At 29.7% G+C, this 24,642-nt stretch overlaps 1 protein-coding gene across 1 annotated transcript; it reads right to left on the reverse strand.

The window, feature by feature from the left end:
* Positions 1-6,156: 6,156 nt before the first annotated feature.
* LOC106464790 (protein kinase C-binding protein NELL2-like) lies at positions 6,157-24,286 on the reverse strand. Its single transcript, XM_022393171.1, has 12 exons — positions 24,210-24,286; positions 23,547-23,649; positions 22,978-23,097; positions 20,790-20,927; positions 19,900-20,022; positions 19,495-19,590; positions 18,621-18,761; positions 17,314-17,424; positions 16,399-16,652; positions 14,750-15,004; positions 13,231-13,251; positions 6,157-10,330 (listed from the first exon to the last, which is right to left on the reverse strand). The coding sequence occupies exons 1-12, from the start codon at positions 24,276-24,278 to the stop codon at positions 9,794-9,796; spliced, it is 1,968 nt and encodes a 655-aa protein (XP_022248879.1). The 5' UTR covers positions 24,279-24,286; the 3' UTR covers positions 6,157-9,793.
* Positions 24,287-24,642: the final 356 nt, after the last annotated feature.

The following is a 24,642-nucleotide window of genomic DNA, read 5'->3' on the forward strand; positions in this document are numbered from 1 at the left end:
GCAACTCCTAGCATTAGTATTAATTAAGTAATATTGTTGCAAAAAACCATTGAACCATCTTGCGAAAAGAATAGTATAAACTCTTTTAGCCCGAAGTCGGGACCCCAAAATCTCTGAAGAAGTAAATGCTTTGACAAAGACAGATTCCTATCCCATTCCAAGAATGGAAGATTATATTGATAAGATTGGAAAAGCCAGATATATCACAAAGTGTGACCTACTAAAGGGATACTAGCTGCTCCTTTAACTGACAGGGCAAAATAAATCTCTGCTTTTGTTACTCCTGATGGATTATATCAGTACAACGTAATGCCTTTTGGGATGAAAAATTATCTAGCAACTTTACAGCGAATGATGAATCAATGCCTCAACAATCCTGTCAGGTTTTGGAATTTATGTTGATGATATTGTGATTTCCAGTAACACATGGGACGAACATTTATGTGTATTACGTGATGTTTTTGAGAGGCTTGAGAAGGCCAATCTCACTGTAAAGTGACTTCTGTAAAGCCATAGTTGTTTACTTAGGTCATGTAGTAGGCCACGGCCAAGTTTCTCCAATTCGAGCCAAAGTTGATTGTATTGTGAATTATCCAATTCCTACCAACATGAAAATGTTGATGACATTTTTGGGAATGGTCGTTTATTACAGGAAGTTTTGTAAAACTTTTGATGATATCAATGTACCATTAAAAACCTTTTGAAGAAAAATCAAAAGTTCAAATGGTCTGAAATATCTCAATCTGCTTTTGAATAGGTCAAATCTTTTTATGCACTTACCCTGTATTAATGGCACCTGACTTTGATAAGCCTTTCGCATTAGACGTTGATGCCAGTGATTGTGGTGTTAGTGCTATTTTATTACAATCAGACGACAAAGGTATTGAACATCCCGTTGGGAATTGGGGAATTTAAACGTTGTGCACGTGACGACCTCAAAACTTACCTGGACAAAAAGAAAGTTGAAACACTACAGGAAGCAGGTGTTCTTTCCGATGATTAAACTTCATTTCATGTACATTTGCTGTTATGTTAAACCTATATCAAAGTTTTTCTTCATTACCCATTCAAGCCGTCTCCAATCATTATCATACAATATATGTTGAAGAATGAGATAAATAGTTAAGAGCTTTAGTGAACCGAGAGAATTATTTCAAGTTACAATTTAAGCAGTTAGTGGGTTAGACTGTTGTTTGACATTCATACATTGTTTTGGCTTAGGTTTCAAATTAAGAGTAATACTTTCAGAAATATTTTACTTCCATGGGAATAAGTTATACGTGTAATTGTGATTATTTTTAAAATCTATTATACTTGTTAATAACTACATCAAGCAGAACTACAGCAGATTATTTCGCTTAACTATGATTTTACTTCAGCCAATTATGACGTTTACGTTTCTGTGTAAGACTTTAAATCATCTGTCAATCACCCCCCCCCCCCTAAAAAATAATGAAGTGGAAGACTGTAATATATCCGTTTATTTAACTGTAGAAAGACAATTAATGATAACTTTAGACAGGTTTCATGCTTTAAAAAGAAACTTATGCCACTTTAGAGATCTGTCAACAATGAATAGAAAGTCAGGTCATTAACAAGCAAAATAGAATTATAAAAACTGTGATCAGAAGGTTGAAGAAGCATTACAAGATTTTTAAATAAATTTGAAGGCTGTAACCATGACAATGGCAGCAAAACTGGAAAATAGAACAGCAGAAACTTTTAACAAATAATAAACGAAATGGCGCACCGAAACCAGTAACTTAATCAAATCAAATCATATAGGGAGAATGTGATAAGAATGTTTGGCATGCTACGATTAGATCCAAAAAATATAAAGGGTTTTCCTGAACGAAAAAAGTTATAATCGGGATTCGTACAAATATGATTACATTATTTTTTCTATCAAAACCATTGATATCAAGCTCAATGCTGTTCAAGAAGCGACAGATATAAAGTTACCACTATTCAAATAAATGTAAATATAGATATTACCAAATTACAGGAATACCTGAAATACAATTTAACTATTGTTTTAAGAAAGGTAAAAAATCACTAAGCAAAAGAGACTCTACCCAGAATTAGGTTGAATGTTTGATAATAAAGTAATGCTTGCTTGGACTAGAAAACCTGGATCCCCGTTAGCTTATGCAAGGAGATAACAGGTAATGACTACTCTACAGTCAGCAACATCATGTTACTTAGAGCCACAGATGTTATACGAATATCTTTATTCATCTAAGCTATGCCTGTTATAACTGAAAATAATGCATCAGTGTATACGGTTACATCCTATATGACGGTAACCATCTCTGCGTGCAACCATAGCGTTTATGAAAATGCTTCTGTACTCTCGGCATGTAGAGTATGTTTGTTTGTTTGTTGAATTTTGTTCAAAATCTAAGCGAGAACTGTCTGGGCTAGCCTTTTAAAATTTTGGGGTGATAGTTTGGAGGTAAAACACTTAGTCAACAATAACCATTGCCAACTCTTGTCTAACCTAATAGCGGGACCATCATTGTTATAATGCACCCACAGCACCAAAATCCGAACACGATTTTTCTTTATCGGTAACAGAAAGCAAATCACGAATCTCAGTTCCACTGTCCAGCCCGCTAACCTCTAAGCCACATTCGGCCGCTTCATATAAAGGAACCAACAAATTATGATGGCAAAATATTCTAGAAAGCAGACAAGAGTCACTTTGAAATTGTCTCATCAGTGCATGAAATAAGAATGGATAAAAACGACTGTTCATCTTGCTACCCACTTGAGATGACTTTGCATACTCCCCTAAAAAAAATATTGTTACAATAATCAGGTTCTTGGGCGTTTCATTCCATTTTTCTGCATAAAAATAGGCCTTCAAAAAGAAGTTTCCAGAACAGTGAAAATGGGTTGAGAATAATGGAAGAAAAACTTACACAAAACTTATAATAGGATACTGAGTGATTTGCTTTATTGTGCTGTACCTAAAAGTATTTTGAGAGACCATGGACTCAGTAGTATGTGACTGATTCATTGTTGCCAATCAAGGTAAAGATATTTGTATCAGGCTAAAGCAAAGTACAAGCACTACAAATTGATTAACTTGCTGTGGAGACTTAAAACATTTAAACTTATTGTCGAACTAATATATATATAAGAATATGAGAACAGCTGATATGAACTTACTTCATGAACTTAGTTAAAGATTTAAATAATTTAGAAATTAAGGAAATACCATCTAAAGATGAAAATAATTTTAAGAATGAATGCAGGACAATGTTAAAAGACTGCACTGTAATTGGTGTTCTTGGAAAACGAGTCTGATGTTTGAATGGTTACAACAGTAGTTTAAGTTTAAAACAATGCAATTATTTTGTGCTAACAAAATATAACGCATATATGTTGGCTTATGCACAGTGTTCGTGTTCAAATTCTCAATCTTTATACACATAATAAAAGTATTACTTCACAACACAACAATGTATTCAAATACAAACAATTAAATTGATTAACTGCACGCCTTTTGTGTTGTTAGGGGTTGTTTATGTCGCCGCAGAAATCAGTTGTGTTATATAGTTAACATAAATCTATATTTGAGGAACACAGTTTATGTTTCTGTTAATTTACAACACATGGTAAACATAAACGTTAAGGCCATTACTACTATCAATTAATGATAACAAATAATAGTTAGCAGAACTAGAACAAAAGTTTTAATAGCTAAAGAGACGTCAGGCATTTTGAAAATTAAATACATCAACTAATGTTTATATTAAAAGTACTAATTATGTAAGACAAATTCATAAAAAAAAATATTTTATCGCTATCGCGTATACAACTGCAATATTTATTTCAGATAATTTTATTCAAGAATTTAATACGCAAAGTGACATTATTTTCATCTGAAGGTCAATTATAGAACCCACTCTGCCCCATTAACGCCATCCACGTCATGAGAGAACTTCGAAAGATTAGTTTGGACTTTGAAAATATATCTATAGAATTGAGAGTTGTAATAAATTTTAACTATCATGCTTTCTGACGTATAAACTTGAATACGTAAATCAAAGTCCAACAACCAAGTTGAAGCTTTTCATTACTACACGTTTCTTTAAAGGATTTGATTTACTTATCGTCTTGCAGCCAACATTATATTCTTAAAAGGATTAAGCGCAAGTGAAGGGATTAAAATATGCTATAGTAAATAATCCGATGAAATGACAATCTAACAACATATTTCCTAGATTTTTGTCACTCTGCATTTAGCATATTACGTTTTATGTCATTTTCAGGATCTATATGACATTTATATTAGCAAATATGTACTTATTCCATTATGCTTCTGTAATTTGGAAACGAATTTAAAAGAGAGACGAAAGCATATTTGAAACAAATATACATAATAGAAAGGTTTCATGATAACGGTGATTTTGTAAGTTGTATTAATAGCAGAATGTATGTCCGATATGGGACAATATAAATAAGACCTTCCGTATATTGCATTTTCATAGATAACATTTCATGTAGCGATAGTTATCAATAACTTCTGATCCCAAGTGTTTAAATAACGTATACTTAAGGAAACCTGCAACTTAACGAATAAAAACTGTGCATTACACTTAGTTACATGCCGATTTAGAACTAAATTAGAACTCGCATATGAAACCTTTATAACGGATTCTAAAATCTTCTACGAGATTTAGATAACCTATGCTATTTTCTCGTCGTTTTTCAGGCCCTGTTGAATCGTGTTAATTACTTTAACTGTGGCCCCCAGTGGCACAGCGGTGTGTCTGTGGACTTACAACGCTAGACAAGATTCAGACGCTGATATGAAACTAGCTAACAACTAAGGAGAATCAGTTAAGGATTAGGAATTGAGTGCTTGAACCCACAACGTCTCAACTCCTACTGCCTTTCGCTGACTGCAGTCAGGTGTTGGAAGACGGTAACCATTAATATTTTGATATATCCTTTAAGTAGAATTAAACCACCCTAAAATTCCACAATGTAAAGCTCCCAACCTTCACCTTTTTTTTTGATATTATAAGATGTACAAAAAGGCAAAAATATCCATATAGTAGAAACAGACCACCCTATATTTCCAAGACTCCCAATCTATCTATACCTTTTTATTTAATAACACAAACTTCCGAATTTAAACATCATAAAAGTTGTTTTGGTTTTAATAACATATTTCCCATAACTTCGCTACGCAGATTTCGAAAATAATATTCAGTTTTTTCTATCACGTAGGGATTTTTTACAAAATCGGGAAGAAATAAACTCTTACTTAGATCAAATTAATATTTCGTTTACCGCAATGAACATTTTTTATTATTATGTTTGTTAACAAAAATACTAATAAACTTAAAAAAGGGAAGAACATTGATGTCAAACGAACATGCATCCTCATTCATCCTGATTTTTTGAGTGAAATCTACGTCTTTTAGTCGCAAAACTACGTGTAGTGGTCTTTTTTTTATGAAATGCGTTATGATGTTTTGTGAAAAATCTGTACGTGATGGAAAAAAATGGATATCAGATTCAGCGTACAAAAAATTCTGTAGAACATGTAAACATTTCAAGGCAATAAAACTATCGCAGGCCTGTGTAATTAAAAAGTGATATTAAACACAACTAAAAACCCTTACCTTAACAGTTGTTAAGACCCCATTCTCCTCCCTTAGTATATACAGTGATTAGACCTCATAAATTGTACAACATGTCATTAGCTATAGAGATGCATGATTTTAATTACAGCTAACAATATAAATATTGTATATCATGTTCTTATTCATATTATATCTACTGTCAGTCATTTCTACAATACTCTTTCTTAATAAGAGTCTTTAATGAAAGAAATTCCAATTTTTCGAAAGTACTAGTTTGTTGTTGAATATTCTGGGAAATTAAGTTTGCATAAATTTACAAGTCACCACTTTATCAAAAAGAAATTCTTGTACATCAATATAACCCAATGTTACTGCTACACTCCAGGAGAAGACTTAAGATGAGATTACAATCCAAATTGTCTTTCTTATGAATGACTGCAAAAAGTTACAGCAAGCAATCGTGATCTTACAAAAACTAGACTGTAGTAAAACGACTCCACTGGTGTTTGCTTTGATTCACTCAGGTAATGAAAATCACATATTAATACAAATATGATAGTGCAGGAATGACTTTTAATTCGACACTGAGATCTGGTTCAATACAACAGGAAATCGAAGTGCAAACTTTTCAGACAACAGCAAAGATTTATATATCAAGATACAGGTGTACAAGCTACCTTCTGTTAATATTTACAATCACTCCATTAATCTCTCAGACTACAGTATGTTTTTTTTCTTATTAGGAAAACACCTTTAGTTTTTACCTATTTATTCCTGTAACATTTTGTGACTAATAAACTTACAATTGTGCATTCTTTAATAAAAAAAAAAAAAAGAAGTTTCAAAGAATGTCAAATCATCAGTTGATTGTTAAATACAACAAAAAAATCATTTTTTGTGCAACCATTGTAAATACTATAAGGGTAATGAGTCACATTGTAACAAGACTAGAAATGCTGAATTACAACAGCAATATGTATTCAAATATTTATATACTGAAGTGTTTGACTGTTGACATTCATAACAGTATTAGTTAATTGTGCTTAAAAATTACATCAAAGATGCAAGTATGGTCATTTTGAAAATCATACTGTTATACATTATATAGCAAAATATAATTTGGAATTAACTTACTCTCAAAATTGTATATATTGAAGGATAAAACACTTAAAAAACATAAAATATTGTACATACCAACTACTGAGTTATGAAGTATTTTTCAATAATACTTAAACTTATTGAACTTGTTAAGATAAAGGTTAACATATTCATTTTATAGCTTAATATTTCCACATAATGAAAGTTGTATCTAACTTCTATATTTTGATAACTTAAAAAATTACCCAGAATCATTAACTGATTCTGAGTTACATAAAATACATCCAATTCATAATTTTACATTAATTTTTTTAGTTCATAATCGTAATGTTTTGGGCTACTTTTTAAAGTTTTAGTTTAATTAAATAATTGCTTTCATACTTCATTAAAAATAAATTTAAAATTTTTAATACATGTTTTAATAAAATATATTCACCTTGATTTAATCTCAGTAATAGTAACCATTTATCAATAAATTATGTAGCTAGCATCACAAATCTCTTTGCACAGTGCTATTTTTCAAATGTTTGCTGCTCTTGTTTATTTGTAGTTGTAGTCATTAATACTTTAATCTGATATTTTGTACAGTATTGGGCAAATTCTACATACTGCTTGCATGTGAGATAATCTGCTATTTTGTACAGTACTGGGTATCTTCTACATATTGCTACATGTAAGACACCAATATTTCTTTTCAAAAGGCTGTAGAAGATGATTAAAAACTATAAAATTAAAAAAAATAATAAAAACACCAATCAAGTGTTTATAACTGGAACAGTGGTGTTTAATAAGACTAGAACACTATTAATGAAATTTCTTATACTAGTTCGACAAGGTTATTAGAACAACATTGAGACAATTAAAGTAATGAGTAAGTTTATCAAATGTAGCTATGAATCCAGGATAATCATGGTTGCACACAAGTAACAGAGCATTATTAGGAAGACATGTTGCATAGCTAGGCAAGTCACAATTCACCGACTGATTAACTCATGTTAGCTGTGAGAAGTCAAAATGGGATAAAAAGTAGTATTTTTTGCAAAGCTATCAATAACAAGAAAGCTCAAGTTCTCATAAAAAACTAGAAAATGTTCTACCAGTGCCATATTACATTTTAAAATGCTAGACATTTTTTATCCCATTTTCAGTCATTCAAGCTAATAGAGTCACTTATTTCTATTTAAACTACATAATATGGAACAACTACAAGGTAATAATATGACACATAGCATATGAATCTGACTCTAGATATATGTGGTATTACAGGCTGATGCACAGTTAAAAGGTAGGCTTTATGCATGTTGATAATCATTCCAGTAATTCATAAAAGTCATAGAGTCATTCCTTGTGGTTAAAAGTAACAAGAAAATAATTTAAAGAAATAAAGATGTAGTTATGATAAATCAAAAACAGCATAACAATGCTATTTCTTATACAAATAGTGTAACAAAGTGCCATGTTGGCTATTAATAAAATTAGAATATTAGCTCTTAAGTCACACAAAGAGTTTGATTGTTTTAAGACATGAGCACTCAATTTGTGATATAAATCTTTGATTTTTTTATCATGGTATACAATATTGTTTTTTGAAAAAAGGGAAACAGTAGAAGATAAACTTAATAGCACTACAAGGTGGGTGTACTCAAAAGTAAGTTTAAGATAAAGATAAAATATAAGTTATGTATAAATCATTACTACAAACACACACACACACACACACATAACATGCAAGGTTTATTTCATATGCGTTTAGTAAAGAAAAAATTATTTTTCATATGGGAATTTAGGTTTGGCACATTCATAATACTTGTTTTTATTTAACCAAATGCAAAGAATCTTATGAATTTTAGCATATCTATGAAAAGAAGGATCAACATGAAAAACAAAAAGCTTTCACAAAATATGAATGGTAGTTTCCAAATTTTCCATTTAATTTTTCTTAATAGTATTACTCAAACACTTTTTAATCTTATATGAATGGAATCTTTGTAAGGAATAATAAATTATAATGCATTTCCAAACACTAAATGAAAAGGTTAATGACTTCAGTATGGCATTGGGAACAAACTCCTTTCTCAAGTAATATTTTCTTTAAGATTCAATAAGGAACAACACTCTGAGGTACAATTTTGTGTTAGATAAATACTAACCTTTCAATAAATTTTCTAACAATCAAAGTTAATGATTGAGAAATATGACTAAAATAATGACTAGATATATTAATCAAATTATTTATGAAAACAAATACATTGATTCTAAAGATCAAGTAAAAGAAAGTTTGTTTAGAAAATATATATATATTGAAGTTACAGCAATCTGAATACATCAAGTAATTTCTTGATTTCTAGAGCAAATGTTTTCTGGCAGTCGTGTGCAATATGTGTGTACATAATTATATATCTTTATACATATGTTTATATATTATCTTCACAATTAATATTACATGATCTACCTTACTAATTTCCTATTTTAAGACTGTACATTTGTTACAAGATAGCTCTGCTCGTTTAATTAGTGTACAGAATAATTTCTTCCAGATTTAACTATAATGATTTTGAATTTAAGTTAGTAAGAAAATAAATTGAGGCAATAAATTAGGTACAACAAAATGCCCAATTAGGCAAATGAATCACGTATATACAAATCAGGCAATAATAAACCAATTTAACAAAATTAAACCTTACCTATTTTCAATCATCACTGTCAAATAATCTCCCGAAAACAAACTTTTAATAAATTAAATATATACCACAATCTCTGTACAACCTAATATGTGTTATAATATGTGAATGGCACATGAAGCTCTGTACATTTCAACATGACTACATTAGAAAATAATACAAATCCTCTTTCAATACGCTACAACAATAATGACCAGCAGTTCAACTATAACATGGCGCAACTCTATTAATGCTACTATCCCACCATTTTTTTCCTTCAAACCACCCCTGGAAACTAAACTGGAACTTCTGAGCAAGTGGAAGATGGAGCTTCCACAAAGACACTGCATATGAGCTGAAGGCAAAAAAACCACTTTTGACCCTCATACCAATATATTCCTGTCCTTTCTCCTTTATATAATTTATGAGAAATCACTCATTGTTCACTGAAGAAGACTCTGACAGAGGCGTAGTTAACAAAGGACTTCCTTCTATTTTAGCTTTTGGTATGGAAACCCATTCTTTACTGTGGTCATGATAAATTTTTCCACTGTCCTGGTCTTCTGAGTTACCTTGATAATCTCTTAAATCCTGTGGTTCTTTTTTATTGTCCTGGTTACCTTTGGCATAATTCAAGTTATTAGTGTTTCCATGGCTGCTATTTAGATTATCTTCCATAGTGGTCTTTAAGGGTATCTTTAAGTGATAGTTCTCCATTTGTTTGTCAGGAGCCTGTGTTGTTTTTGCCAACTTGAGTAGTTTTGTAAAAGGAGAACTTGTATGAATAATGTCCTCTGTAAATAATGGGGTATTTTCCATTTCCACCTCTTCCTTTTTGAAAAGATGGTGACCAGAGGTATGAAAGAAAACTGAACTGATATGTGTCTGTTTGTCCATTGAGGGTAAGATATCAGTGTTATCAGAGTTGACAAGACAAGTAGGAGTATATGTGCAGCAGAGCTGTCCATTCTAAACAGAAATTCAGATATTTCATAAGTAAATATACAAATAATCATTATTAAACACCAGATATTAATACAAATCACATACAAGTTTAATAGTATGAAAAAATTAAATCACACTCCAGATTGAAAAAAAATTGCCACTTTGACTTAACCTTCAGTTCAGTTTTTTCTAATTAGGTAAAAAATCTGATGTAAAAAAATGTTATATATTGATATAGTTCCTGAATTTCCAATTTTCCAAATCAAAAAAATAATATCTACATGTAATTTTTCTTTCTATGAATAACAGGAAATGAATTACATATTTTCAAATTTTATAACTTCTTCTCTAATTGAAATAGTTATGTTATTTTATGGTTCACAGAAAATACAGTTTCACTCTTTCTGATGTCTTTTAGTTGTTGAAAATTAATTCTTTCATTAGAAATGTTATATTAGAATATAATTATAAAGTTAAGAATTGTTAATATTTAAATAGTTCAGTACTAGGTTTTAAACAACAATTCCCTTTTCACAAGGTATAAAAACAAGGCAGGAAATGGAAAGAGTAGTAGTGCGGTGAAGAGGACATGCTGCAGTTCTTTAACTTTCAAAATAACTGATAAAAATTATGACATGAAAGTAAGCACAGAAAAAGTGAATGCTGAACAAGTCTTTGCATACTGAAAACTGTACAAACAAACATACATAGACATAAGATCACAAGAATGTATTCACTGAAGATATTCAAAAATTACTCATTTTTGAGATTAAGATTGCAAAATATTAAACAAAAAACAATTTACATTTTTTTTGCAACTGACAAATGTACTTAAATATTATTCACACAACAACAACATATATATGTACACACACACACACACACACACACACACACACACAACTTAATTCTTCCCTTGTCTTTGTTATTTGCCATTTTGTTAAAATGAGTTTCTTAAAGTTTTATTCTGTATATTTGATATCAATGAAGGATCAATCTGTGCAAGTAGATTGTGGAATTCCTTATTTTTCACTGGTAAAATTAAATTTTCATGTTGTTTTTTTATGTATTACATAAGAACAATATTTTAAAAGAAGGAACTGCAACTCATGAAATAAAATTTAGACAGAAGTATTACCTGATTCAAACCAAGTCTTAAATTAGTTCTTTATTTCAAGCTGACAATTATTATTATTTCAGTTCATAGCTGTAACCAATTAGGAAATTTTAGTACTTTTTCAAGGAATAAACTGTTTTAAACAAATGGAATATAAAAATGGAAGTTTTATTTCTATTTGATATTAACTGTTGCAGGTATTGATAAAAATATTTTATGATTTTCACATCATCTAACTTTGTATGTTCAACATCTTTTAGCCCTTGCTTCACTTCAAAATAAAATACCAACTATGGACTTTTGCTCACAATCGCAACCAATACATGAGAAATACATTTTAACCAAACAATTGCAATAGTTTAACATTGAAACAGTTTGTTACTTGATAGCATTAATAGCAGAATAAAAGTTCATATTTTGGAATAGCTTCAAAGTGAATACATATGTAAATCTGGAAACTTTTCTGGTTCATTTTCATAAGATTAAAAAATACAGTATGTATATACATACATACACACTGATGATTAATTGCATTTTATATAAACAGCGTTCCAGGTCCCATACTGCATTTGAAACTATTTACAACACTGTTGATCATGCTTAATCTGATATCAGATCATAATATGCACAACAACACAATATCCATTGTAACAAGTTATGTGAAAGATGGTTAGGTAAGTTTAGCACCATGGCTCTTGACAAACTTTTTACAGATCCTCTATCATATGTGGACATTAGCATTAATTCCACTTAGCCACATACCTTCAGTATTTTTAGTTTTCTCAAGAAAGCAGCCACTGCTTTCACAATGTAACTGGAAGTTTTTGAGCATTTTGCTTATGAACCTTAGAAAAACTTCAAATTCTTGATTATTATTTTGTTACTGGTAAAATAAGATATGAGCATATTCATAAAATGGCTTTTTTGGGTCAGAAAGACCTTTTTTATAATATAACCATCATTCTCTACGTGATAGTGTTGCCCTAAATTGCTTTGGGTTATTGAGCTTGTTATTTTTGTTTCCATGGAAAAAATTTAAACCTTTCTTCAAAATGCTGTATCCTTTTCTCTTTATCGTTCACCAATCTTATTATATGAATACTCTTCAAACATAACTATGTATTGCATGTCAAATGGCAAAAACTTCCCCAGGAACCAAATATATATGCATGTTACCCATACTGTTACATGCCACATCTGCAGTGAAATACCACTTATAAATCATTTTTATAAAGTGCAATTAATCCCTCTGTATATATGAATAACACTATACTGCAATAAGTTAAAAATCTTTATGAAAGTAAGCCCACCAGAAAAAAACAAAGGGCTCAAAGTTTTGTTAACAGCAAGCAGAAAAATTGGATTGTTAATAGAGGTACAGAATGTTTATGACATTTTTGCTCAAAGTTTTGTTGACAACAAGCAGAACAATTGGATTGTTAATAGGGGTACAGAATGTTTATGATGCATTTATGAATTTAATATACTCACAATGAACAACACTTGTACTAAAGCCACATTTATTATAAAAGGAGTGGTTCTGAGAATACTAAAGGTGAAAGATTTGTAACTTTCACAGTAATGTATGTAGATATTGACTTTACATTTCAGTTTAACTGCAACATAAAATATTTTGATGTCACTGTATTTTTCGTTATATATGTATTTAGAAAAAGGAAAAAGCAGAGGTATAAAAACAGTGCTGAGAAAACACAGAGTGTGACAAATTAGAAAATGTTTAAGGTGAGAGTAGAAAATAAAAATAACTGTGCTTTTACCGAAGTGAACTATAAGCCTTATTGCTCACCGAATGTTGGTCGTTCTTCCCCTGTAATTGGATGCCCAGGAACAATATAAGTTTTTATATTCTCAAAAGTATTTCAAATATATACAGTTGTGTACAGTACTTATGGTTTATAATAACATAGGAATACACATATCTTATTTGTATATATCATATAGGTTTAAAAACAAAAGTAAGGAAATTATTGATAAAAATAAACCCAACTGTTAAGTGTCAAACAATGGATCTGACTTAAAAGACACTAACTGTGGTAATATAGACAAAGCCAATTTCAAGATGTTTTATTTTTCTCTTATTAGGGAAGTAGATATATAAATTTTTAAAAGGCTGACTGATTAATATGATGTGTATTTTCAAACTAGGGTACAAAAAAGATGTGTCTGAAAATAACCAACACTGAGAATCCTCAACACAAGTTTACACTATATACAGATTTATTAAAGAAACTTGGGACACATTTGGATAATTATTTATAGACATTAAAAAGCTTCATGTAAACAACTAGCCATTTTAACCACTTACATGATTTACCCGAGATAACTTTGATACTCTCCATGTTTCAAAAAATATTAGTACAAGTTAATTTGGGCAAGCTGTTTCTCACCATATTTTGAATTACTTGTCCAAATATATTTGCATATTATTGTGTATTACAATAGACTTAAAAAAAAAGTGAAATAAAAAACCAAATTTTTTTAGCTCATTGAAAAAAAAAAGCCTGACACAGAAGGGGTTAAGATATTACTTTAAAACTTAGATTTTTTTCAGTCAGTATCTCATCAACTGCTCATTCGAGACTTCCACAAACTTGCACCACTTGACCATATAAATATCAAAATGTAATTACCATGTAATTTTGTATATTTGCAAACCAATCATCATAATATTTGTTTTTTACAAGTTAAGAAAGAACTGCATCATGTTCAATCAACCACAAAAATGTACATAAATATTTCCTGAAAAAGAGGAAAAATAAACGAATTGAGGGATATGAAAAATGGTTAATTAGTAGAGGTTAGCATGATGACAGGCCACTGGTGCAAACTTGTTAGAATCCCATAAATAAAATATGAATCAGAAATACTCAAAAATAACCTAAAATATACCAAAATACATGCATTATTTAACTTGTTAGTATTATTAGTTGTAAAAAAAAAAACATATTCAAAGACAGGGTTGTCAAACAGTTACATAAAATCTTGAACATAAAAAATAGCAATGAACATCACAAACAAAAGCATTTTTCTAAGTATTAATAACAAAATTAAGTACATTTCAATTGTAGGAGATTATATGAATAAAAATTACAATGTAATATAATAAAGTAAAGGCTTAAATTCAGTTAAGTGTATTTAATTGTTTTACATAAAGAATATTTTTTGCATTAATAAACAAATACATGCTCATTTAAGGAAAAATAATAATCATTCTACATATAAATACATCAAGATAATTTATTTGATTACAGAGTAAGTTCTGTATAAAATGTATAACTATGTAAAAGATTGTATTCAACCCCTACCTTGCAATTACAAGTTGTGCATGGGTCATGGCCAATGGGAATTTGTTCTCCTGACTGATACAAATGTCCCCTGTAAGTACAGCCACGATCATGGTGTAGATTTGTGGTGATATTTCCACTGACTTCATCTCTGGTGAATGTCTGAGAGCTGCAGATGTCATCTGCACAACGATGGCAACAATCACCTTCATGACGAACAGGGTGGTCACAAGTCACTGGAGGACACTCAAGTTCCCAACAGTCTATCTCCCCAAACTAAAACAACAATAGCACATGGTTTCAGCAAGTAAAATACTTTCAAACCTTTGGCAATCCAGTATTAAAAACTGGTGGCTAAAATAACATCTGTTATCAGTGTAAACAGTAAAAACTAAAGACAAAGGCTTTGAATATTAAGAATACTAATTTATAAAACTATGATGATGATAATGTCCTTAAAATTTAATCATTGACAATTCAAATGTTAATACCTTTTTTCTTGTGTGTGTGAAGGTTTATTTCATGTCACCTCTATTTTCTGGATAATACCTTGCATAACAGCACAATGCCACCATATTAATTTTATGGACTAATCAATAATTTAAAATAATATTCTAACTGCTGAGACAAATGACATATAACTCCAGTAAGATTGTATTTTGGACTCAAAACTTTTGTTACTAGTCTTCTTACAAAGCAAATTTTTATTCACATAAATGTAAGGTATAACAAGAATAGGTATGACATTTCTTTCATGAAAAACAACTTTAAAATTATGGAAAAAAATTATATTTCAACAACTTTCTGTCTTGTATTTTTGACAGAGCTGCTTAGGCTATCTACCATCATCCTTAATTTTGAACTACTGACCAGAGGGAAGACAGCCAGTCAGTAGCAGCATATTATCCACAATCCATGATAATTGATCAACTGTCACTTTTAGAATGCACCCACAGCTTAAAGTGGGAGGTGATATTTTGTGACATCACTCCAACACCCAGAGCTCTATCATAGAGCCAGCCCATGCCTCTTTTCCACAAATGAATGTAGTATTGATAGAGGTTACAATAAAAATATTAACTTCCTTTATTTTAAGAATTAATCAATCCATTACTTATACCTGTAACTTTATTTACAGCTTGTGTTACTTTATATCACATACAAATAATTTTCCAAATATATTAAGGATGCTTGAAACATTTGAAAAGGAAATAAAACTTGTTTTCCTTGGACATAAAATGATATTGTTATATCTTTATCTTAGAGAAAGCTTATCTTTTATAAAGCTATTTACTTTGTTAGAGAATTCACAAAAATTATTAAACTAATTTATCAATTTTTCCAAATTTACTTTGATGGGTTTCTTTATTGATTTTTCAACAGAACTCAAATTATTTTGTGTTAAGTATAATTGTTTTTATTTTGTGAAACATTTGTTTAAAAAAAACGTTTACAAAACTTTGTTACATTTGGCAAAAAATGACAAAATCAAATATATAGGCTTGGATATAATACGTAGATTGAGTTACTACTTAAAACAATATGTAAGTTTCCAACAATTGCTAGAGTAAATTATACAAATTTCAAGAGGTCATAATATTTGAGAAAAGATCATCATAGAAAAAATAGGTAAAAAAAAAATCAATGCTGAACAGAGGAACTGAACTTACTAAGCATTCACAAACTTGACATTGATAAACCCAACGTTCACCATTGCAGAATATTCTTGATACTTCTTGGTGGTGACAATAAGATGAGAAGTCACAATTAGGACAACAATCAAGATCAGTGTCTGGTTTGCTACAGTCACACTCTTGTTTCTGGCAGGTAACAACACCACCCTTACATAAGCACTCAGTACAAGTGGAATCTGCAACCAACCAGGTTTCACCATCCAGTTTCTCAGCTCCATAATATATGCAACCTATAACAATAACAAATAATATCAAACATATATTCTTATTTAATCTTTTTAAATTTTACAAAAATACCTTTCTCTTAAATGGCATGCATAATTTGGTTTCAACTTTTTTTTTACTACATATAAAAGTTATAATATTAAGTCTTCACTGGACCCTATAATGCCATTAACCTACATATTTGAATTGTTATATCTGTTCCTAAATTGATTAACAGATGTGAATACAGCAGAAACACTAACACCAACTCAGTTTCATATATGTTAAATTCTACTACTTCTATAAGCTGAAAAATTATTTTCTGATAATCATGTTTTTGCAAAGTAACCTATGAATTTTGAACTTTTTAAAAATTCAATATATGCACAAAAAATAGTTTTGGAATACCATAAAACAGTTAATATTTAGCATTGGTTAAATACAGAATCAACATAATCATAATCAACTCTTCAATATCAATCAAAATATAACCCTTATTATACATAAAAAAACAACCACTTACAAATCATATATATATATATCTAACAAAAGTTAAACAGATTTGCAACCAAGAAAACCTTTTCATTAAAAATCTTAACACACTATTTAAGAATTTTATTTTCTACAAACATCTCCAGGTTTTATATCATATAACTGAATTCAAGAAAAAGATGGAAGAAAACTAACTTAGTGAGCAAGTTGAGTTTTTCTGGCATTCACAGAGATAGCTTCCATTTTTGTTAATACAAACAGTTGATCCATGACATGTATGAGTGTTTTCCATACATTCATTAATGTCTGTAGAGTAGGAAAAATTTATTTCAGTTAAAATACCTTCTTCATACAAAAAAAAAAAAGCTTTGGCATTGAAAAGTTGAAAAGAAAAAGATGTTATTTAAAATCTGGACTATAAACATATGACCAAAAAATACACAAGAGCTTTAAAACTATTTTATAAGCTTCAATTTCATGAATCATTTTAAATTGTTTTAATTTTTTCTTTTTTAAATCAGCTCATGCATTACTTCTAAATTATAGTCACATGCATTATTCTTCCATGATAACATGAAAAAAATTATCATGTGATATACATTTGTTGTTAGTTCAAATATTAAATAAAAGTTTGTTAAAGTGTTTTTGTGTTTTTCATTTCTATTTATATTAGTGCATTTCACACTAACAAAATTTAGTTCTACGTTGTAATATAAAAATAGTAATTACACCTAACTATTGTTCAAATAAGCATATCATCATATAAATGTAAATCATTCCAAGTTAAAAATAGTCTAATGTTCTTCTCAAACATGCAATATAATTACTTAAATAAGAGATTAGAAGATAATGAATTTTACCACAAGTAAAAAGTACAATTAGTTTATCAAATGACAATGGGTTTTCTAGGACAGAAACAAGTTAAGACTAGAGAAATTTATACATATTTCTACTGCTATGCTTTAAGAATTATTTTCCTTATTAGCAATCTACAAAGAACAAGTACAACAAAGGTATATCGAAAGAAACATTTTATAATACATAAAAATCAATGATTACAAGTTTTTTGAAAATAATTCATAGAATAAATCTTTCAGGCATCAGAAAAGTGAAGTTTAGTAAGTATGTTAACATAGTTACCACATTCATAAAACACATAATAAAGAGTACACTTTGTAGTTACATCAAACTATACATACACTCAAAAACTTATAGAACTTGTACAAATTTCTGTTTTTCAGCAGTTTTCACCAGTTATTATTTTAAATCATATTTGTTCATATATTACACTCTACTCAAATACTTTTATTGACTATTAGTTTTCAGGTAAACAATGTTTATTTTACATATGTAGATGAACTTATATAACTTAGAATTAATCATTTTTTCATGTATTAGTGCATATAGAATAATGTACCGAAAAGCTTTGTGAATGCTAAGAGAAAACATAGTTGATAAATCATTCAGAAATACAATGAGTGAAAAAAAAATTATCAACTTACCTTGACACATGATACCATGATGGTTATTATCAAAGTGGCTCTCATAACCTGGACGACAATGACAATAATACCATCCAGGCATATTGATACATTCCGAGTTTGGATGACATTCATGGATGCCCAACTTACACTCATCAATATCTAATAAAATTACAAACCGGTAGCAGTTAATAATTACTCTGTTTAAAAAGTAACAGCTTATTTAAACAGGCTGTTTATCTGAGCATCACAACTTATAAAAATAAAATGGATTTACTTTGGTTCTAAGGAGTTGAAGCTTACTGGTTACCTTCTATTAAGTTATTATAATTGAATCTCTACATCTTTTACCCCATATAAAATCTTTTTTTTGAAAAGACAAGAAGTTCAGTTATTGCTCCAAGTGGCACATACAATTACCATTTGTTTTTTCTTTTTACAATCAACCGTTATCAAAAACTCTCACTGATATCACATGCTAACCCTGCATTTGTTACATACAAAAGTTATCATAGGTTAACTGAACTCAAAACTTGAACCACATTAGTGTTTCAAGCAAGGGGAGAGTTCAACAATGATAATGGTTGTATAAATTGCATTAAATTGGACTACTAGTAAGCATTTCTCTACATGCAATTAATTCACTATCAGTTCCTTGTATATGACCAATTTTCTTATAATTCCTTTGCAATAAATACAAGTACATGTACAAAAGAAGAAAATATGTGCATATCATTACATATATTATCTAAAGGTGGCTGATTTTATTCTCCATTTATTGAACAGGTACTTATAAAAATAACCAAATACACAAATCAAACCATAAAACCTACTTATGTATTGTATTACTACGGTGACATGTTGCTTTATGGCTTCTTTTTAACTTAAAACTCACCTAATTCACAACTTGGTCCAGTGTAGCCCTGACGGCAAGAACAAATACCTGGAGCCACACACTGACCACCATTTAAACAAGTCTGATTGCACACAGCTAAATAGAAAATAAAAAAGATTTTAGAATTTTTCTCAATGTAAAGCAAACAAGTGATGACTAAAATTGTAAAAGATTTTTTAATAATTTAAATTTTTTCATAAAGAGTGTAAATAACATGTCAACCACATCATATCTCCTACATCCATTGCAGATGAGGCCTTTCACCCGATATCATGGCTCTTCAGGCTAGCTGAGATACGACAGACATAATAATGATTGAGTTGCTATTTATAATAGCAAAATGCTTGACAACAACTATAAATTGTTTTTCTGATTGAATATTGAGGCTTGAAATTATAAACTTACGTTGACATGAATATCCATTTCCAACATAACCGTTTTTACATTGACATGTGTAGCTTCCTTTGGTGTTGTTACAAATAGCATTCACATCACAGTCATGTTCACCGGTAATGCATTCATTTATTTCTATACAATAAATGATAAAAATTATATAATTAACAAATAATATATTTAAAATATTACTTAATTTACAAATAGTGGGTTGCTTACATAGACAAATAAATTACAACAAAATTATGCAAGAGAAAATCAACAAGATTAAAAAAATATTCTCCATCCTACCACATATTCACGGTAATGTTTTTTGGCTATTTCCATTCAAAGTTCCTCAACATCTTTTTGTAATGTCATTAGAAAATTAAAATTATGAATATATTTGAGTATTTAATTTTATTTCTCTGAAAATGACCTATAAAAATATAATTCAAACAACTGAACTCTATTTAATTGTTGTGAGTTAATACATTAATATCAGCTGAAGTAAATCCAATATGAATGTTACATGATATTTTACAAGGACACCAGGAATGGACTTCTGACTTTGATTTGAACATTAAATTTAATATTATATCCTAAAACCTTCCAAATGAAATAATACTACCCATTTTCATAAATTGTTTCCTAATTTTAAAACTATTGAAAATATCTAATGCTATAACTGTAGTTTATTCAAACAATTTTATACCAGTTTTAAAAAACAAAATTAATTAATCAGAAGCTTAGCTGTACAAGTAACTTGTTATAAAGGTACAAGACTTAGCATCATTTACAACTACACATGAATAATTTTTCATCTTGCTGTACATCAGAGATCATGTGTTTTTCAATGTTAGGAATGCACAAGAAAAATTATACTAAGACTTCATCAAGTACGACCTGTTTCAAAGATTTACCTGCACAGTAATAGTGATCAACTTGTCTGTACCCAGGCAAACATTCACAAACATAGCTACCAGGTACATTAACACACTTTGTATTATCACGACAATGATGACCTGTGTGACCTCCTTTTTGAAGACATTCATTCACATCTGAAAGACAAATATATGCAATTACACAACCACAAATCAAATGTTAATTTTCTAGAAATGAGTAAATACACCAGTACCTAAAGAAAAAATGAAATAATGACCCACCCTGTGATTTGTGCCCTGGTGTTGGATACTTGTTTTGTAGCTGCATTATTATTCTTTTAAATATATGTTTTCCATCTCTATGAACTCAAATCTAATCGACCCTATATAGATATAAATAGGTAAACACACATGTAATGCTTACTTTCATGTATAATATTCACCAAATTTTACCTTTTTCGACATGAAAGTTATTACATTTCAATACAATACACACCTATAAATTCTTTAGATCATTATCTACTTTTTCAAATTTTGTACAAAATAATGAGCTAGATATGAAGACACCGAGAAATCTTCATTAAAATGAGCATTTATCAAGAGTTTAACAAAAATTGCATTTATTTTCACTTCACTGACTTCATAGCAACATTCAAGGACAGCAAGGAGCTCAATGGTCCATCAGGGCCATCCCATCTACTTAAAAAAAATAACAAAATGCAGCCCTGATTATTTAAATATATATATCATCTTTCCTTAAATTTATTGCATCCACCACATCTGAAGACTGCCCATTCCAAAAGCCAATCATCCTGTCAGAAAAGTAAAATTGTCTGAGCAGAAGATAATTCCTACATGCCAAAATTTATAGCTGGGTCCCCCCCCTACCATTCTCACCACTAAATACAAAAAAGATGATGCATTAATAATATCAATTCCATTAATAATATTAAACATTTAAATCAGATCTCCTTGAATCTTCTTTTTTTTTCAAGAGAAAACAATCTTGAAGATATTAACCAGTCCTCATAAAAAAACCTATCTACCCAAGGTATCCTTCTATTAGCCCACATTTGTACTCTTTCCAATGAGTTCAAGACAGAACACAATAAATGAGGCCTAGCCACTCTTGATTTATATTCAATATTTCTGTAAATACAACCCCAAATCCTATTTGTTCTACCACTAGCAACAGCACAATGCTTAGATGGCTTAAGTGTATGATGAACTGGAACACCAAGATCCTTTTCTTCCATAAAACCGTTAAGGTTATTCCATCAAAATTATACTTATAATTTATATTATAATAACCCAGGTGCATTACTTTGAAGTTCTTACAATTAAAAGCCATCTGCTAGTTATTTGCCAAATTGAACAAATGATCTTAATCCTTTTGTTAAGCAGCAGCATATTCCTTACACCCAGCAACATCCAAGACTTTAATATCATAAGACACTTTAAGCAATTTATTGAACTTTCTTTTTATCTACGTCACAGAAATGACTCCAAAAAAGACAAAGGTCCTAACACTGAGGCATTAGGTATCCAACTTGTAACATTAATCCAGTCTGACTAAGCTCTACTTATAAGAACCCTCTGCTTTCTTCCCTTCAACTAATTTTTGATCGAATGAGTTAACTTATCCATCACACACAGCAAAAATATTTCTAAAAAGTATTTTATATGGTATCTTGTCAAGTACTTTCTGAAAATCCAGAGGTATCAAATCTACATCTCATCAACATCAAAAAATGTAATAAAAGATTAGTAAGGCAAGATTTTACCCTAGTGAAAAAAATATGTTGAATATCTAACAAAATTTTAAACTTCATTACACCACTTTGCAAAACATCTTTTATTGGATTTTCCAAAAACTTTCCATGTTACTGATGTAAGACTAATTGGCCTATAATTACTTGGACAATTATTATTACATCTTTTAAACAGAGGAGTAACATGAGCCAACTTCTAATCCTCTGGAAACTACTCAAGAACATACAAATAATATAGCAAGTGTCTAATCCTTAACCTCCTTCAAAATCCTCAGGGAAAATTATATGGCCTAAGAGTCTTGTAATTTTTAGCACAGAGAAAAACCTGAAAAATGATCTCTCAGTTTTATAGCTGTATCACATATCACACAAAGATCATTACTTAAAGTGTGAAATCAAAATTATCAGAATGAAAAACAACATTATTTATCAAAATTAATCATGCCAAACTATACCTTGACAGTGTTTTCCATCTCCCTCATAGCCAGGATTACAATGACAAGTATAACGGGTGTGAAGGTTGATACATTTGGCATTAAAGTGACAATCATGACGTTTTGAACAGTAGTTGACACCTGAAAACAAAATTACACAAAAAAGCAAAAAGATTAAAATGTTTAAGATGAGAAAATTAATATTTGTTTGTTTGTTGTTAATCTCAAAGCTACACAATGAACCATCTGTGCTGTGTCCAAATCAGGTATCACAACCCAGTTTTTAGCATTATAAGACATCAGACATACCACTGAGCTACTGAGGGGCAAAAATTAGTATACTCTCAAAAAAGGACATAACTTTACTCTGTTGCTGTTGATTACTTTTTATGTTTGAAATAATTTAAGAAATTCCCATTGAAAATTATGGAACATATGGCTCTAACTCTAATAATGGTCCTCTATTGCAGGAATGTATTTATTTCAAAATATACACTAATTGAATCATTCTGATATAAAAACAACTAAAAAATCAAATGAAAAATTAGTTTAAACTCTAGAATTTCTTTTTCATCATACAACTTACTAACCTTTGCAAACTTTACAACATTCTCCTTCAATGAAAAAACTATCTTCTTCTGAACAAGGTAGAGGTGGACATTCTTGGATTCTTTCACAGTTCATGGTACCATTCTGGAAAATACATATACAACAAACCAAATAAATATAACATTTATTTTCGCAATAAAAAGTATACTTAAATAAAACTGCTGTATTATGGTGTACAAGTAATGAAGTATTTGTTCAGATATCTGTTCATATTAATCTTTTCTCCTTTCCACAAACTTATCACGAGCTAAGTTACACAGTTAGGAGAAAATCCTTTGTATTCTCTCTCTTTATATATTCACTGTGTGTATTTCACTGGGTAGTTTTTTATTATCCATACAGCTTTTCTGAATGTATTGTTTTAAAAAGGGTTTCTTTGTATTTTTAATAATTGCTGTACAGAATAAAAATTCAATTAAAGACTTTGATGTGAAAAAAAGACCTAAATTTGGTAATAATAAATAAAATCATTAGCTACAGCATTAAGATATGAAAATAAGTTATAGGTCCCAATTACTAATTTAACTTAATGGCTAATAAACCTTTAATTTGGCTGCTTTTAAACTCTTTTTAATGACAATTTCACATTTCAGGTGATTTGTTTTTCATTAGCAGCTGATTTGAACAATTTAGTTTTTTCTTACGTTACAATAGCACTTTTGACACATTCCGAGTTTCTTTTCTTCACCATGGTCATAGGTTTTCCCATCCATTAGGCATTTTTCTACGGAAGAAAAAAATATATTCTTCATATTCCTAAAAGATATTTTTATTACCTTTTGATTATTGTACTTAAAATATAATCTGCAGTGATATTCTAAATTCCTTATACACAATATAATACAAAAAACTAAATGAAAATTTTTTAAATTTCCAAGAAGTTTCATTTAGATTTCCATGTGAAGTAGAAACATTTAGGATTTGGATTTTCTCACTTTGTAGTAATATAAATGGTGGCATTAAATATATTTATGCTTAATATCTGGTTAACAGTAAAGTTAGGTAGTTTTCAAAAACTCTTTTGTTATGAAAATGTGGAAAGGTGTGTTGCTTGTTTGCTTGTTTGTTAATTTCTGA

The sequence above is a fragment of the Limulus polyphemus genome, unplaced genomic scaffold (genome assembly GCF_000517525.1).
Source record: "Limulus polyphemus unplaced genomic scaffold, Limulus_polyphemus-2.1.2 Scaffold63, whole genome shotgun sequence".
NCBI classification, from domain to species: domain Eukaryota; kingdom Metazoa; phylum Arthropoda; class Merostomata; order Xiphosura; family Limulidae; genus Limulus; species Limulus polyphemus.

Coding starts and splice junctions, on each gene's coding strand:
- LOC106464790 (XM_022393171.1), bottom strand. CDS start 24,278: ATGGATGGGAAAACCTATGACCATGGTGAAGAAAAGAAACTCGGAATG. Junction 20,023..20,789: donor TGATCACTATTACTGTGCAG/GTAAATCTTTGA, acceptor TTTATTGTATAG/AAATAAATGAATGCATTACC. Junction 15,005..16,398: donor GTCAAGTTTGTGAATGCTTA/GTAAGTTCAGTT, acceptor TTGTTGTTTTAG/TTTGGGGAGATAGACTGTTG.